General features: G+C 40.8%; 2 protein-coding genes across 31 annotated transcripts in view; one reads left to right on the plus strand and one right to left on the minus strand.

The window, feature by feature from the left end:
• cast (calpastatin) overlaps positions 1 to 9,563 on the plus strand; it is a 34,370-nt gene extending 24,807 nt beyond the window's left edge. For 27 of the 30 annotated variants that reach the window (XM_079157205.1, XM_079157179.1, XM_079157188.1 and 24 more), the window contains 25 exons: positions 408 to 494; positions 714 to 770; positions 847 to 990; positions 1,114 to 1,218; positions 1,371 to 1,487; positions 1,609 to 1,707; positions 1,812 to 1,919; positions 2,545 to 2,658; positions 2,846 to 2,950; positions 3,084 to 3,200; positions 3,317 to 3,430; positions 4,030 to 4,143; positions 4,319 to 4,360; positions 4,501 to 4,605; positions 4,767 to 4,883; positions 5,000 to 5,113; positions 5,256 to 5,363; positions 5,451 to 5,555; positions 5,672 to 5,764; positions 6,111 to 6,158; positions 6,277 to 6,414; positions 7,339 to 7,425; positions 7,875 to 7,904; positions 8,171 to 8,278; positions 8,383 to 9,563. In XM_079157205.1, the coding sequence (XP_079013331.1) occupies positions 408 to 494; positions 714 to 770; positions 847 to 990; positions 1,114 to 1,218; positions 1,371 to 1,487; positions 1,609 to 1,707; positions 1,812 to 1,919; positions 2,545 to 2,658; positions 2,846 to 2,950; positions 3,084 to 3,200; positions 3,317 to 3,430; positions 4,030 to 4,143; positions 4,319 to 4,360; positions 4,501 to 4,605; positions 4,767 to 4,883; positions 5,000 to 5,113; positions 5,256 to 5,363; positions 5,451 to 5,555; positions 5,672 to 5,764; positions 6,111 to 6,158; positions 6,277 to 6,414; positions 7,339 to 7,425; positions 7,875 to 7,904; positions 8,171 to 8,269 (2,367 nt within the window). In that variant the 3' untranslated portion in view covers positions 8,270 to 8,278; positions 8,383 to 9,563. Of the gene's footprint in view, positions 1 to 407; positions 495 to 713; positions 771 to 846; positions 991 to 1,113; positions 1,219 to 1,370; positions 1,488 to 1,608; positions 1,708 to 1,811; positions 1,920 to 2,544; positions 2,659 to 2,845; positions 2,951 to 3,083; positions 3,201 to 3,316; positions 3,431 to 4,029; positions 4,144 to 4,318; positions 4,361 to 4,500; positions 4,606 to 4,766; positions 4,884 to 4,999; positions 5,114 to 5,255; positions 5,364 to 5,450; positions 5,556 to 5,671; positions 5,765 to 6,110; positions 6,159 to 6,276; positions 6,415 to 7,338; positions 7,426 to 7,874; positions 7,905 to 8,170; positions 8,284 to 8,382 lie in introns of all 30 variants that reach the window. The other 3 variants (XM_079157187.1, XM_079157203.1, XM_079157202.1) reach the window with 3 other exon arrangements.
• Positions 9,564 to 9,700: 137 nt separating this feature from the next.
• Positions 9,701 to 12,316, minus strand: part of cd8a (CD8a molecule) — a 2,673-nt gene continuing 57 nt past the window's right edge. Inside the window, exons 1-6 of the mRNA XM_079157208.1 lie at positions 12,279 to 12,316; positions 11,813 to 12,139; positions 11,619 to 11,726; positions 11,418 to 11,525; positions 11,182 to 11,221; positions 9,701 to 10,650 (exon numbers count right to left, since the gene is read on the minus strand). The exon at positions 12,279 to 12,316 is cut by the window's right edge and continues 57 nt beyond it. Coding sequence (XP_079013334.1) covers positions 10,602 to 10,650; positions 11,182 to 11,221; positions 11,418 to 11,525; positions 11,619 to 11,726; positions 11,813 to 12,139; positions 12,279 to 12,316 — 670 coding nt within the window. The 3' untranslated portion in view covers positions 9,701 to 10,601. The remainder of the gene's footprint in view (positions 10,651 to 11,181; positions 11,222 to 11,417; positions 11,526 to 11,618; positions 11,727 to 11,812; positions 12,140 to 12,278) is intronic.

A 12,316-nucleotide genomic window follows, 5' to 3' on the forward strand; every position in this document is an offset into this window, starting at 1 on the left:
AGGCTTCTTTAGCTCTGTGTCTCATGGTCCCTGTTCACCCAGGCACTTTCCTGCAGTGTGAGTTTGGATGTTTATCATGTTTTCGAGTGTGAGAGCGTTTTTGAGGTTTTTATGTGTCAAAATTGTAATTTATTTAGGATTTATTTTTGTCTCCATGGAATGTGAAGGGTGTGTCTGTACTTTTCCTTCATTGTTGGTACATTCAGTCTGGTTTGCATTATTTTGCACTTTTGTTTGCCTTTGACTTGGCCAGGCGTGCCCCCTAGTGGAGAATCATGTGGCTGTTATGAAACATAATTTGGAGTAATACTTCCTAAATGAATTAATTATTATTTTAAAAACATGTAATCTTGTCTAGATGTTGTGTTGTCATCTGGTGGTGATGTGTGCTCTGTTTTTCATCTCAGAAACCAATGAGCACCGGCGAGGCCCTGGATTCTCTTTCAGATGCCTTCATGACTTCAACTGTTCCAGCTGCACCCAAGAAGCAAGAGGTCAGAGTCTTCAAGCATGTAGCACCATTACACCCCATGTGCTCTTTTGACAAAAGTCCACACTAAAAATTCCCAGTTTGGCATGTCTGTTGTAGACAGAATGTGCCCTGAATATACACATATGTTCTTGCATGAAATTAAAGGCAGAGTTTTGTGCTTTTTTAGTAGTCTTAACAAATTCCCATCTGGTATTTTTCTTTCTGAAATATGTACAAAAAGGAATGTGTCAGCGCCTCATCAGCTGGCCCTACTAACTTCGCTCCACCTCCTGTAAAGGTAAAGTAAAATAAACTGAAGTCTCTGACTGAAGGAGCTTAGAATTTCGCTGTCTAATGTCGTGTCTCTGGTGCAGAAACCTCAAACCCCTGCCAAAGTTTCCCCAGTGGCTGTGTGTCCTCCAGCTGATAAAAAAGCCAAGATGGAGAAAGTCTCGTCTGATTTCTCTCTGATGTCTGGACTGGATACCAAAGTGGACACCAAGCCCAAGATTGACGGGGTAGGAGCTGAAGTGGACAAGACACTTTGTACCCATGTCCTCGTCCTCTTCTTATTTATGTAGTTAAACAATATGTGAAAGATTAGTACATTTTTAACTTCCTGTCCTGTTCTCTCTCCTCAGGGTGACGCTATGTCTCTGGATGCTCTCAGTGCTCTTGTTGACACGCTGCCAGAAGACAAACCAAAACCTGAACTCCCCAAACTCAGACCTGAGGACATCGTCTCGGTAGGAGCACAAACACTCCCATGCACAGAGTTCACAGCTCCTGTTCGCAGAAAGCCTTCTGCTGTTGGCATATTGGTTGCATTTATGGTGTCAACTCCTCCCTGAAAGACTCACCTGGCACAGTTATTTCATCTTCTTTTCCTTGTTCATAGGAGGACAAACACAAGAAGGAGAAGGGTGTGCTTGTAGGAGAGAGAGAGGACTCAATTGCTCCAGAGTACAGGTTTTATAAGGACGTACTAGAAAATATGCCTGGTCCAAAACCTGAGGTGAGACAGAGACATATTCACTTTAAGGTGCTTATGTATCACTGTAATATAAATACAGTAATAACAAGATATTGATATACAATATATATATTTATTTCTCTTCTGTGTCCACCTTCTGCAGCCTAACATGGGTACTAGTGAGGCTCTGGGCATTTTGTCTGGAGGCTTCATGACATCTTCATCAGCTCCTCCTGCTGTCCAGGCTCCTCTTCCTACAAAGGTACACTGTAGATCTGTTACTGGTAACAACAGACAAAATTGTATGTATATTGCACACACATACAGCTATTATCTGTCAAATGTTCTCTCTGTTGGTTGTTGTAGAAAGCCCCTGCTGTGGCTGCGTGTACTCTTGCTGATAAAAAAGCCAAGAAGGGCAACGTCGCGGATGATTTCTCTCTGGAGGCTGGACTTGATTTGCCGACTGTCACGGTACAGCAAGCTCACATCTCCTCTCCTGCGAGCGTCACTCTTCGCTGGTCTAATGTTGATAAGCTCTGTACATTGAGAATAAAAGTCCATATCATAGACTGGATGTCCATTCGTTTGGACATCATAGCAAAAAAAGATGCTTCTTATGTCTTCAGATCTTGGCACATTCAGATTAGTATTAGTATCTAAGTAAACCAGGTGCGGACATATACTGCTAGCAATAAAGCATTGAGGCCGATTTGGACAAAAAGCAAATAAAAGCCTCTGTGAGGCTGTACTTTGGGCAATTGAGCTAAATGCTAACATCCTGCTCACAATAACAACGCTAACGTGCTGATATTTACCAGGTATAACGTTAATGTCCACCACGCTTATTCACTATCCTAGTTGAGCATGCTAACATATGCTAATTAACCACAAAGTACAGCTAAGAATGATGATGACATTAGTATTTAGTTTTCATAAACTAACGTATTGGACACATTGCAATTTTGACCTGATATAAGGGGAAAAGTCAAGAGATTTTCTGGGAACCATGAATGTTTGTTACAGAATGTTGTGCCCACCCAGCTACACCTATAGCCATTAATAGAAAGTTTAATGTCGTCTCTGTTTTCTGGTGTAGAAAGTAGAGCCCGTTTTGGCTGCATGTCATGCTGCTCCTGTTAGTAAGCCATTCAAAGCACAGAAAATGGCTGCAGGAAAGGACGCCACTGATGGCAAGCAAAAGTCTGGTCAGGTGAGATACAGCAAATTTACAAATTCCCCTCCCCCCCCCCCCCCCCCCCCCCCGCTTTTCTCTCCCTCTCTCTTGTGTTTATCCACATTGCCTTGTCACTCTTGCGTGGTAGAGACATTTCTTTTCAATAGTTAAACCACAAATGTGTGACAGATCAGTGGAGAACAATCTCTTTTTCTCTCCTCAGGATGACTCGATGTCTCTGGATGCTCTCAGTGCTCTTGTTGACACGCTGCCAGAAGACAAACCAAAACCTGAACTCCCCAAACTCAGACCTGAGGACATCGTCTCGGTAGGAGAACAAAGACTCCCATGCACAGAGTTCACATCTTCTGTTCGCAGAAAGCCTTCTGCTGTTGGCATATTGGTTGCATTTGAAAGACTCACCTGGCACAATTATTTCATCTTCTTTTCCTTTTTCATAGGAGGAGAAACACAAGAAGGAGAAGGGTGTGCTTGTAGGAGAGAGAGAGAGCTCAATTGCTCCAGAGTACAGGTTCAAAGGGGACAAACTCAAAAACGTACCTGCTCCAAAACCTGAGGTGAGACTGGGACAAATGAATTCAAGGCTCTTCAGAGTATTCTTAAGGGGGTTTTGCTCTTACACATGATGCACAAATGTGAAATGAACAGTCTCTTTCCTCCCCTCTTTCTGCAGCCTACCATGGGTACTGGTGAGGCCATGGACATTTTGTCTGAAGGCTTCATGACAAGTTCATCAGCTCCTGTTGTCCAGGCTCCTGTCATCACCCCCTCAGCTCCTCCTGCACAGGTACACTGTGGATCTGTTTCTGGTACCTGTCGCCACAATCTGCAGGGTGATGAACAGATGAATCATTCCAGCAGATGAAATTATGAAATGCATACAGAAACAATAGGGATGATGGCATTTGGCATTTTATGGTGCTCAGTTTGCCAAGAAGATTGATTCCACTCTCATGTCTGTACCTTAAATGAAGCTGCATCCAGCAGCCGGTTAGCTTAGCATCAAGAAACAGCTTTCCTGGCTCTGTGCAAAAGTAAAAAACATCTGCCTACCAGCACCTCTAAAGATCACTGATTAACATGTAATATCCTGTTTGTTTAACCCACAAATATACTGAAGTGTAAAAACAACACATTCTGCTTTTGGACATAGCCAGGCTAGCTTATTCCTCCTGTTTCTAGTCTTTATGCTAAGCTAAGCTAACCCTTTCCCAGCTTCGTATTGATCCTCTTCTCTAACTCCTGGGGGGGGGGGGTATATCTCTATATATAGATATATATCTATATATAAAATGTTGAACTATCATTTTAAGTATTATTTTAGATTCCTATTTTTCATTTAATTTCACTTTTTTATTGCTGAAAGCTGTTATTTCTGTTGTTTAGACCAAAGTAGAGGATGTGTCAGCTATGGATCTACTTCTTGAAGATTTTGTGGCTCCAACTAAAGCTTCTGGAGTTCAGGCTCCTGCCCCGCCTCCTCCCAAAAAGACACCAGAGGTAAAACTATTGGTGTGTGTCAAACAATTTGTCCTTCCACAGTGTGTGTCTCCCGACTGAGTTAGTAGAATAAATTGAGATATATAGTATTCTCAGCTCTGCATGCCTTTCTGTGCATTCTCCCATGTCTTTTTTCAATCTACATATCTCACTGTATGTCCTTGTGTTCCTGCAGAAAACAGTTTGTCCACTGGAGCAACGACCCATGACTGATATGGTAATTGAGGATACAAAAATGAAAAAGCAAAGTGGTTATTTTACCCCCTCTTGCCTTGTATCATCTTTCTACTTAATTCACTTACCATCAACACTATCGCAGTTACATTATATACTTCCTGTCCTGATCTCTCTCCTCAGCCTGACGCTATGTCTCTGGATGCTCTCAGTGCTCTTGTTGACACGCTGCCAGAAGACAAACCAAAACCTGAACTTCCCGAACTCAGACCTGAGGACATCGTCTCGGTAGGAGCACAAGCAGCCACACTGTCTTGTCCTCGCGGCCTTTGACGGCCTCTCTAGTGGACAGTCCAGTCAAGACACAATTTCATCTCCATCTAGAAACAATTACTGAATGTATTCAATCAGAAAATTCCCTTATTCCCTCCTCTTTTCCTGCTTCATAGGAGGACAAACACAAGAAGGAGAAGGGTGTGCTTGTAGGAGAGAGAGAGAGCTCAATTGCTCCAGAGTACAGGTTCAAAGGGGACAAACTCAAAGACCTACCTGCTCCAAAACCTGAGGTGAGACTGGGACAAATGAATTCAAGGCCCTTCAGAGTATTCTTAAGGGGGTTTTGCTCTTACACATGATGCACAAATGTGAAATGAACAGTCTCTTTCCTCCCCTCTTTCTGCAGCCTACCATGGGTACTGGTGAGGCCATGGACATTTTGTCTGAAGGCTTCATGACATGTTCATCAGCTCCTGTTGTCCAGGCTCCTGTCATCACCCCCTCAGCTCCTCCTGCACAGGTACACTGTGGATCTAGCACTGTTTACTGCAGCCCTAAATAATACAATATGATGCACAGATACATTTAGATAGAAGTAAAAACAATTTGAAATGTAGGGTCCTGCAGGGGATTTTATACACTTGATTCTGTCACTCCCTCAGCCCTCTTCAGACTTCGTTTTGAATGCCATGGCGGCAGAATTTGTTTCCTCCTCTGCCGCACCGAAGGTGAAGTCCGCTGTTTGTGCTCCCACAGAAGCTGCACCAGAGGTAAATGCACAAGAACAACTGGAGCCTTTTTAGACTCTCTAAAACCCTGCAGTTACATCAGTACCTTTTTTGTGTTTGTGCATTCAGCTGTCCGCTGGAGCAGGCAGTGCCCTGGACGCTCTGTCAGACACCTTGAAGGATATTGCACCCGCCCCTCAGCCCGCAGCACCTCCCGCCAAAGACATTGTCAAGGTAGCCAGCGTGCATCAAGAGAATAGCCAGCGCGGCAGAGAATATTTTCAATTTGTGTGCTCAGAAAAAAAGTCTGCCAGTCACTTTAACCGTCCCGATTTGTATTGTTTTTGCAGGAGAAAAAGGTCGTGGAAGAGAAGCTGATTAAAATGGGGGAGAGAGATGACTCCCTGCCACCAGAGTATCGACTCATTGAGGAAGACCTTAAGGTAATAAAACTCTTCTTACTCTTCCTAGTACTGTTGTCAGTCCTGCTGGGGGGGGGGGGTAAGTGTTGGAAGTTCATACTTAAACCAATAAAAAGTCAGTCCACTTTGTTCTAGACTGAAATAGCTACAAAAACAGCCTGATGGTTTGCCAAGAAGTTTTGTACAAACATTCATGTTTTCCAGACGATCCTAATAAATTGTGTGCTCCCCTGACTTTTCCTTTTAAGTGCAACCTGAATCCGGGGCAAAAGCACTGTGTGAGGGTGTTGATTTGAATGCACAGGACATGCTTGTTATTAATAGTAATTTTACTGTGCGTCTAATGTTCATCAATTTCATTTTAAAGAAAATGGCAGAAGCAAAGGCAAAAGCAGCTGCAGGAGTACCCAAGGAGGTAAAAATGCACTCACACCACCAGAATATGACAGGAGGCAGTCAAACACTGTTAAATGATATACAGTCCACTGTCCATATACAACATGCTGATCGTTTGATTTGCTGTCTTTCCGTAGAAGTCTATGGATGATAAAACCGCCTTGGACCTGCTGTCCAGTGACTTCTCTGTTGCTCCCGACCCCGCTGCACCCGCTGCATCATGTGCTGTCACGACAAAGCTGGAACCTCCTGTGCTGGACTCAGATCCCCTGAAGGTAGCACAGAAAATATACTGCAACACATTTCAACATGTCATAGTCAGAGAAGCACAGGTGAAACCAATGTTGGTCACATTTAATTTAGGTGAGACAGGTTCTGTGCTCGCTGGAATGGCTCACTGGCTCACACTTTATGAGCCACAGTTAATATTTTAGTTCCACCCGTGCTTTTCTACGGAAGCAAAAAAGAAACAGGTGGAGAAAACGAGCTTTGCCGGGATCATTTTTCTGGTGTTTGTTGTTATAATATTCATTTCGGCCACAATGGGCTGAAATGCACCATTACCCCGTGTATAAAATAGGGCTAAAAGCCTTCATCTTCTCTTCCAGTTGAGTTTTAAGTTACCTAACTTGCTAACAGTGTTGGGCAGTAACGCATTACTCAGTAACGCATTACTGTAATATTGTTACAGTGTAAGGTATTTCAATTTCCAACACAGTAATTATATGACAGTTATGAATCCAAGTAATGGTACTGTGTTACCAGAATGTGATTTTATGTGCGCCAGGTAAGCTTATGTTATGACGTGAGCGTGTGGCAGGTCAGTATGCATCTTTGCATCGCATCGAATTCAACTTTGGTGAACTTTTTGGGCCTCAGGCGCATGTGTGACCGTGACCTGAGGGGGAATAAGAAACAGGCCTCCTACCCCGTGACCTTGTGTTTAGAGTGCATGGTGAACTTTAAACTCACCTGGAAAAAAACCATGAAAGCTTTTAATTCTATCTATAAGATGTGTTTAATTGTTATTTTTCCACAGTGAAATGATCAATTAAAAGTTCATACTGGACATTTATTTATGCTGAATTGTTTCAGATTCTTACTTTAACAATTGTATTAGTTCAGTACATGAATGTATTACGAGCTGAACATGCTTGATACGTTTGTTCATCATTTATGTATTTATTATTGTTTCCTAGCCAATGGCCGTTCCTGTTCTGGAGTCCCTGTCTGACACTCTGGTCCCAGACACCCCAGAGTTCAAATCTAAGACAGACAAACCAAAGGTAAACAGAAGATCTGTGTGAGATCAAGACGTGAGATTACGCCATCAGATGACAATACCTATACAGTAAAAGTTAAAGAGTGATAGAAGGGGCGATCGCTAGCTCATCTGGTAAATTGGGGAAACCCCAAGTAGATTGGAACGAGAGTCCTTGGCAGCAGCCTGAGTTTGATTCCTTTGCCGCATGTCATCCCCTCTCTCCCACCTTTCCTGTCATTCTTCAGCTGCTCTAACAACCTCATTGAAAATAATCTTCAAAAAAACAGAAGAACCAAATGTAAATGTAGCGCTTGAAATCTTATGGGAAGTACTGATGTTACACACTTTTAGTTTGTATTGTCAATGGCGCCCTCTACAGGTTGTTTACTAGCACTAACTGTGTGTGTGGTCACCTCCTCATGGAGCAATGAGGAGTTGTTGAGCCTAACCAAGGTGTTGACTTTGTTACAGAGCAAGAGCAAGTCAAAGTCAAAGTCTAAAGTAAGCAAATTGCCTGCAGCATGAAGACAATAAATAAATTGCATATGCATGACAATGGACAAAAATCATCTGTGTGCTTGTCATCAAATCAAAGTGAAAACAAATATATCGGTGGAGCCTGCAAAAAGCTGCATGTTATGCATTCTCTGCTTTGAATTATGTTAATTCCCCGAAATAATTACATTAAATCTGCAGTATTGTTCCGTGCAAAGGCGCTGCTTCTTCTTTTCCTTTCTATATTTTTATACTTTAATCCTGTATTTCAGAAACACCAGGCAGAGGAGCCATCTGCCTCTGAGCAGCTACCAGCTCAGCCAAGCTCAGACGTTGTGCCAAAATCTACGAAGAAGGGAGGCAGGAGCTAGACCCTCTGGGTAAGGTTTGTTCTCATGTTTTGCTCAATTTTACCTGATTTTAAAAAGATGCTCAACATGATGAACGCCTTTCCACTGACTGCTGAATGTGTCGCGTGTTGCAGGTTGACAGCGCAGTTTGTCCTCCCGGCCACAGGGACTCAGCAGTGAGGGAGCTGCTTTCTGGATAATGATTCTATTTTTTCTAAATCGTCAAGAATGTATAGTTGATAAAAGACAAACCTAGAGATACCCATAACACTTGCTCAACACACACACACACACACACACACTTCTGCATGCGGTGCCTTTTTTTTGCTCGGTTTCACATGTATTTAAGGATGAAAAGGTGTTGGAGAAAATAAAAAGACTTGGTGGAGAATGAAATGAGTGAAAGGGGGGGAGACTAAAGAAAGAGAGTAGTTTAAGTCAAGTGGAAATCGTTGTTTGTTAGCTGGTGTGTTGAGGGTGCCGAGCGAAAGGGAGCTGCTGCTCTTCAGAGTCCTGCATGTACAGCTCAGATGACAGTGTTTCCAATGACACAATATCACAACATACTGCTTATCTAAGCCTGGTGGTGTTGTGATGTTGGTTGGAGCAGTGGTAACCGTCAGCTTTCATGTGAGCAGTGCGAAGTGGGTGTATAGTATCGGGATGTTTGTGCAATCTTGATGTACACAAAGCCAAGTTTTCTATTACGATGTGGTCCTGACGCCATTAAGACACTAGTGTACAGCTTAGTTTGCTTATATTTTGGACAAAATATAGTTTACATAATTAAATATGTGGAGGATTTCCACGAGGTGTTCTGCTTAATTCTGTGTCTGAGAGCTTTTGCCTTTTTCTTACAGTAAAGAAGGGTCTAAAAAAACATATGCTGGTGTCTAGAAGTGCACTTAGTGAACTGAGGTGGTTACACTCTTTGTTGACTGCCCTTGTTTGTATACTGTACAGAAAAGAAAAAAAGAAGATTTCTGCTCTATATAAGACAACAACACTGTATAATTTACAAAGGGCTTTCAACTGTAAAGTAAAAAGAATCAATATACTGTCCCCAGGTTTCTTTTTTTTTCATGTCAAAGGTTTTGTGTGGGTGTGAGTCAAAAGATCTGAGAGGTATTTTAGATGTGGGAATACTAATTAAATAAAAAAGATTTAAAATGTTAATGGTGTAGTTGCTATATGTAGTCTGGTTTCTACCATTTGTGCCTAAAATGATAAACAAAAGCTTACACGAACCGCCTTCATTTGTGGAAAAAAGCGTGATCAATACAGCAGGAAATTAATAAACTGTTTTTCAAAAGGTGCAAGGGAAGTGTGTGAATTGTGTGAATGTATTAAATTGAACAGAATCTCCTTTTGAAAGTATCTTTCTCTACTTCTGACTTAGTAGTTTTTTCACTCTGCATACACTTGTAGCAGCCCACTTCCTTTTGAATCGGGCTGAAGTTTTACATGAAATATAAACTTCATGTAAGACTTTATATTTCTGTGCCAAGACCCTGAACGACAGATCGGGATGCAAATGAGTGGGTTTGATGTGCAGAAACAAATCCTTAAAATAAATAAACACGCATACAATTTGTTGTACATTGAAAATATTTTTTTTATTTATTTACAATCTTTTAAGTTCTAAAACCCAATTTTTAAATATGGTACATCCGATTCTAATGAAGAAAACCATGTTTCATATTTGTTCCTCGATACTTTGAAACCATAGAAAAATGAACTTTGGAGTAATTAAATAAAACTAACCGAAGGCTTTAACTCAATAGAAATTAAAAAAAAGAAACATTCCAAGTTATTCTAAATCATATCATTTTATTTTTTTCAAGCAAAAGGAAAGTTAAGTTATTTTTGAAAATCTTGAAATAGCAGAACTAAAAGACAGCACAGTAACATTTAAGAGCTTCGGCTCAGTACAAAAGCAAAATGAATTATATACAATTTTAACATAATTATTTCAAAATAAATGTTGACCAGAGTGCTCACTTCTAATATTCTCAGGACTTCAGTGGTTTCTATTACAATCAACATTTATTAGGATTGGATGAATTGACATTTCATTAAAAGAGTTCAATCTAAATGTGATGGCGCAGCGTTACCGTCCGTCATACCACAATGCAGTTAAAACTGGATGTTGATGATCTTTGAAAATATTTGATACATTGAATCCTTGAAGCGCTTAAAAAAGTTGTTATAGCTTCTGTTACAATCAGAACTTTTTAAATTGGCAGCAAAATACTCACCATGAATGTCATTGAACTGTAAATGAGATTAAAATCATCTGCAACAGCAACAGAACACTGTTGCTGTTTGGAGAAATGAAATGACACCATTTAAGTTAAACGTGTCTGTTGGTCATCATTTGTTTTCCAGGAGCCATCTGCGGTCTACAAGAGATAAGCAGGGTATTTAAAATAAACAATAATATGAATTATTAGCTTATTTCAGTGACTCAATGAAGTCACAATGGGTCACAAAGGGAACGCAGGGCCGTAGCTACAATTGAAGGCGCTGAGGTTATGTCTTCCGTAATATTTTTTAATTTTACATCTTTTATGACACGTGAGACATTGAATTTGATAACTTAAGAAATCAATATTTCTCCACCAATCTTCCTGTTAGTGTGGAAAAGGCTTTGAAGCATTTAGAATTAAAACACTATTCTACCAACATGAACAATTTTGAGTGATTTCCTTTAAAACACTTTTTATTTATTTTTAAAAAACTTGCAGCAATATTACTAAACAGCTCACTCCAAAAATAAATATGGAGAAAAAAAAAGAATAATTAATTACTATTTTTTCACACTTTCATTTGGGTGTCTGGGCTGGGAAGACTTTGACTAATGACCTCAGTTCTCCTAAAATCTTGCCGATGGCCCTCATGGTTACAATATTAGATTAAAATAAATAACTTACTTTCTTTTGTAATGGTGTGGGCATCTCCGTGTTCTTATTCCTACAAATCCAAAGTGTTATTAGAAACGTTGCAAATCATTACACACATTACAAATCATTCAAGTTTTAAATGAAGAAAAGCAGAAAAAACTGACTCAAATAAAAAAGAATTTAAACAATTTTCAGCTTTCCGAAGACCTATATTGACTCCGTATTAAACGTTGTGTAAGAACATTTCAGATATCAAATGAACTTACGGTTGCAGTACAAGATGGCGATGATGAGGAGCAGAAGAAGAAGGCCACAGCTGGCGGCCATTGAGCCCAGTATGATTGGAGAACAAAACATTTCAGGACTGGTTTCCCCTGCAGAGAATGTGTTCATTTACCAACTGTTCCTCCTCACAGCATCATACATATGAAGACGATAAGGCCTCGATTGTGATCGTGAGCATTTACCTTGCTTGTTATCCTCAATCTTGTTACAAACGCATGGTGTGGCAGTTGTGCATTGAGTTGGCGCAGTGATGGTGGTCTGTGGTGCTACTAATGCCACTTCAACTTTTTCTGATGAAAGTGAAAAGACGTGATGGTAAGTGATACTGAAAAGCATCCATCAAATCATTTGACCAAATATATGAAACTAAACTCACCTCCGACCAGTCGGGTTACTTTGCCGAATGTCAGTTCATTCCCTTTAATGAGAGTCGCACAGCTGTAAATGCCGCTGTCACGAGCTTTCTGGAATGACTTCAGCGTTAAGATATCATCACGAATACTTGAGTCACTGAAAGTGGAGGAGAAGGAGTCCGCGGATGACCTTTTGAATCCATCTTTGTTGAAAGTTGCAAGGAATTCCATGCCATTGTCAACAACTCGAAACCAGATGATAAGGTTGCCCACTTCATTAGGCCTACACTTGATTTTAACAGAGTGCCCTTCCTCCGCCGTCATTTCTTCACCAGCTCCTGAAGTCATTTCTAAAAGATGTGATAAAATGGCAGCAGTTATATCTCTGTTTTCAGGTACACACAAGCAGAAGACCAAGAAACAGACCAGAGGACACTTTAAAGCTGCTACACGGTCGTGAAAAGATTTCAAAATTCAAGTTAAACTTACTTTGACAAAACACCAGAATCACCAGAATCCACTTTTGG

Source organism: Pholis gunnellus (genome assembly GCF_910591455.1).
Source record: "Pholis gunnellus genome assembly, chromosome: 3".
In the NCBI taxonomy this organism is placed as follows: domain Eukaryota; kingdom Metazoa; phylum Chordata; class Actinopteri; order Perciformes; family Pholidae; genus Pholis; species Pholis gunnellus.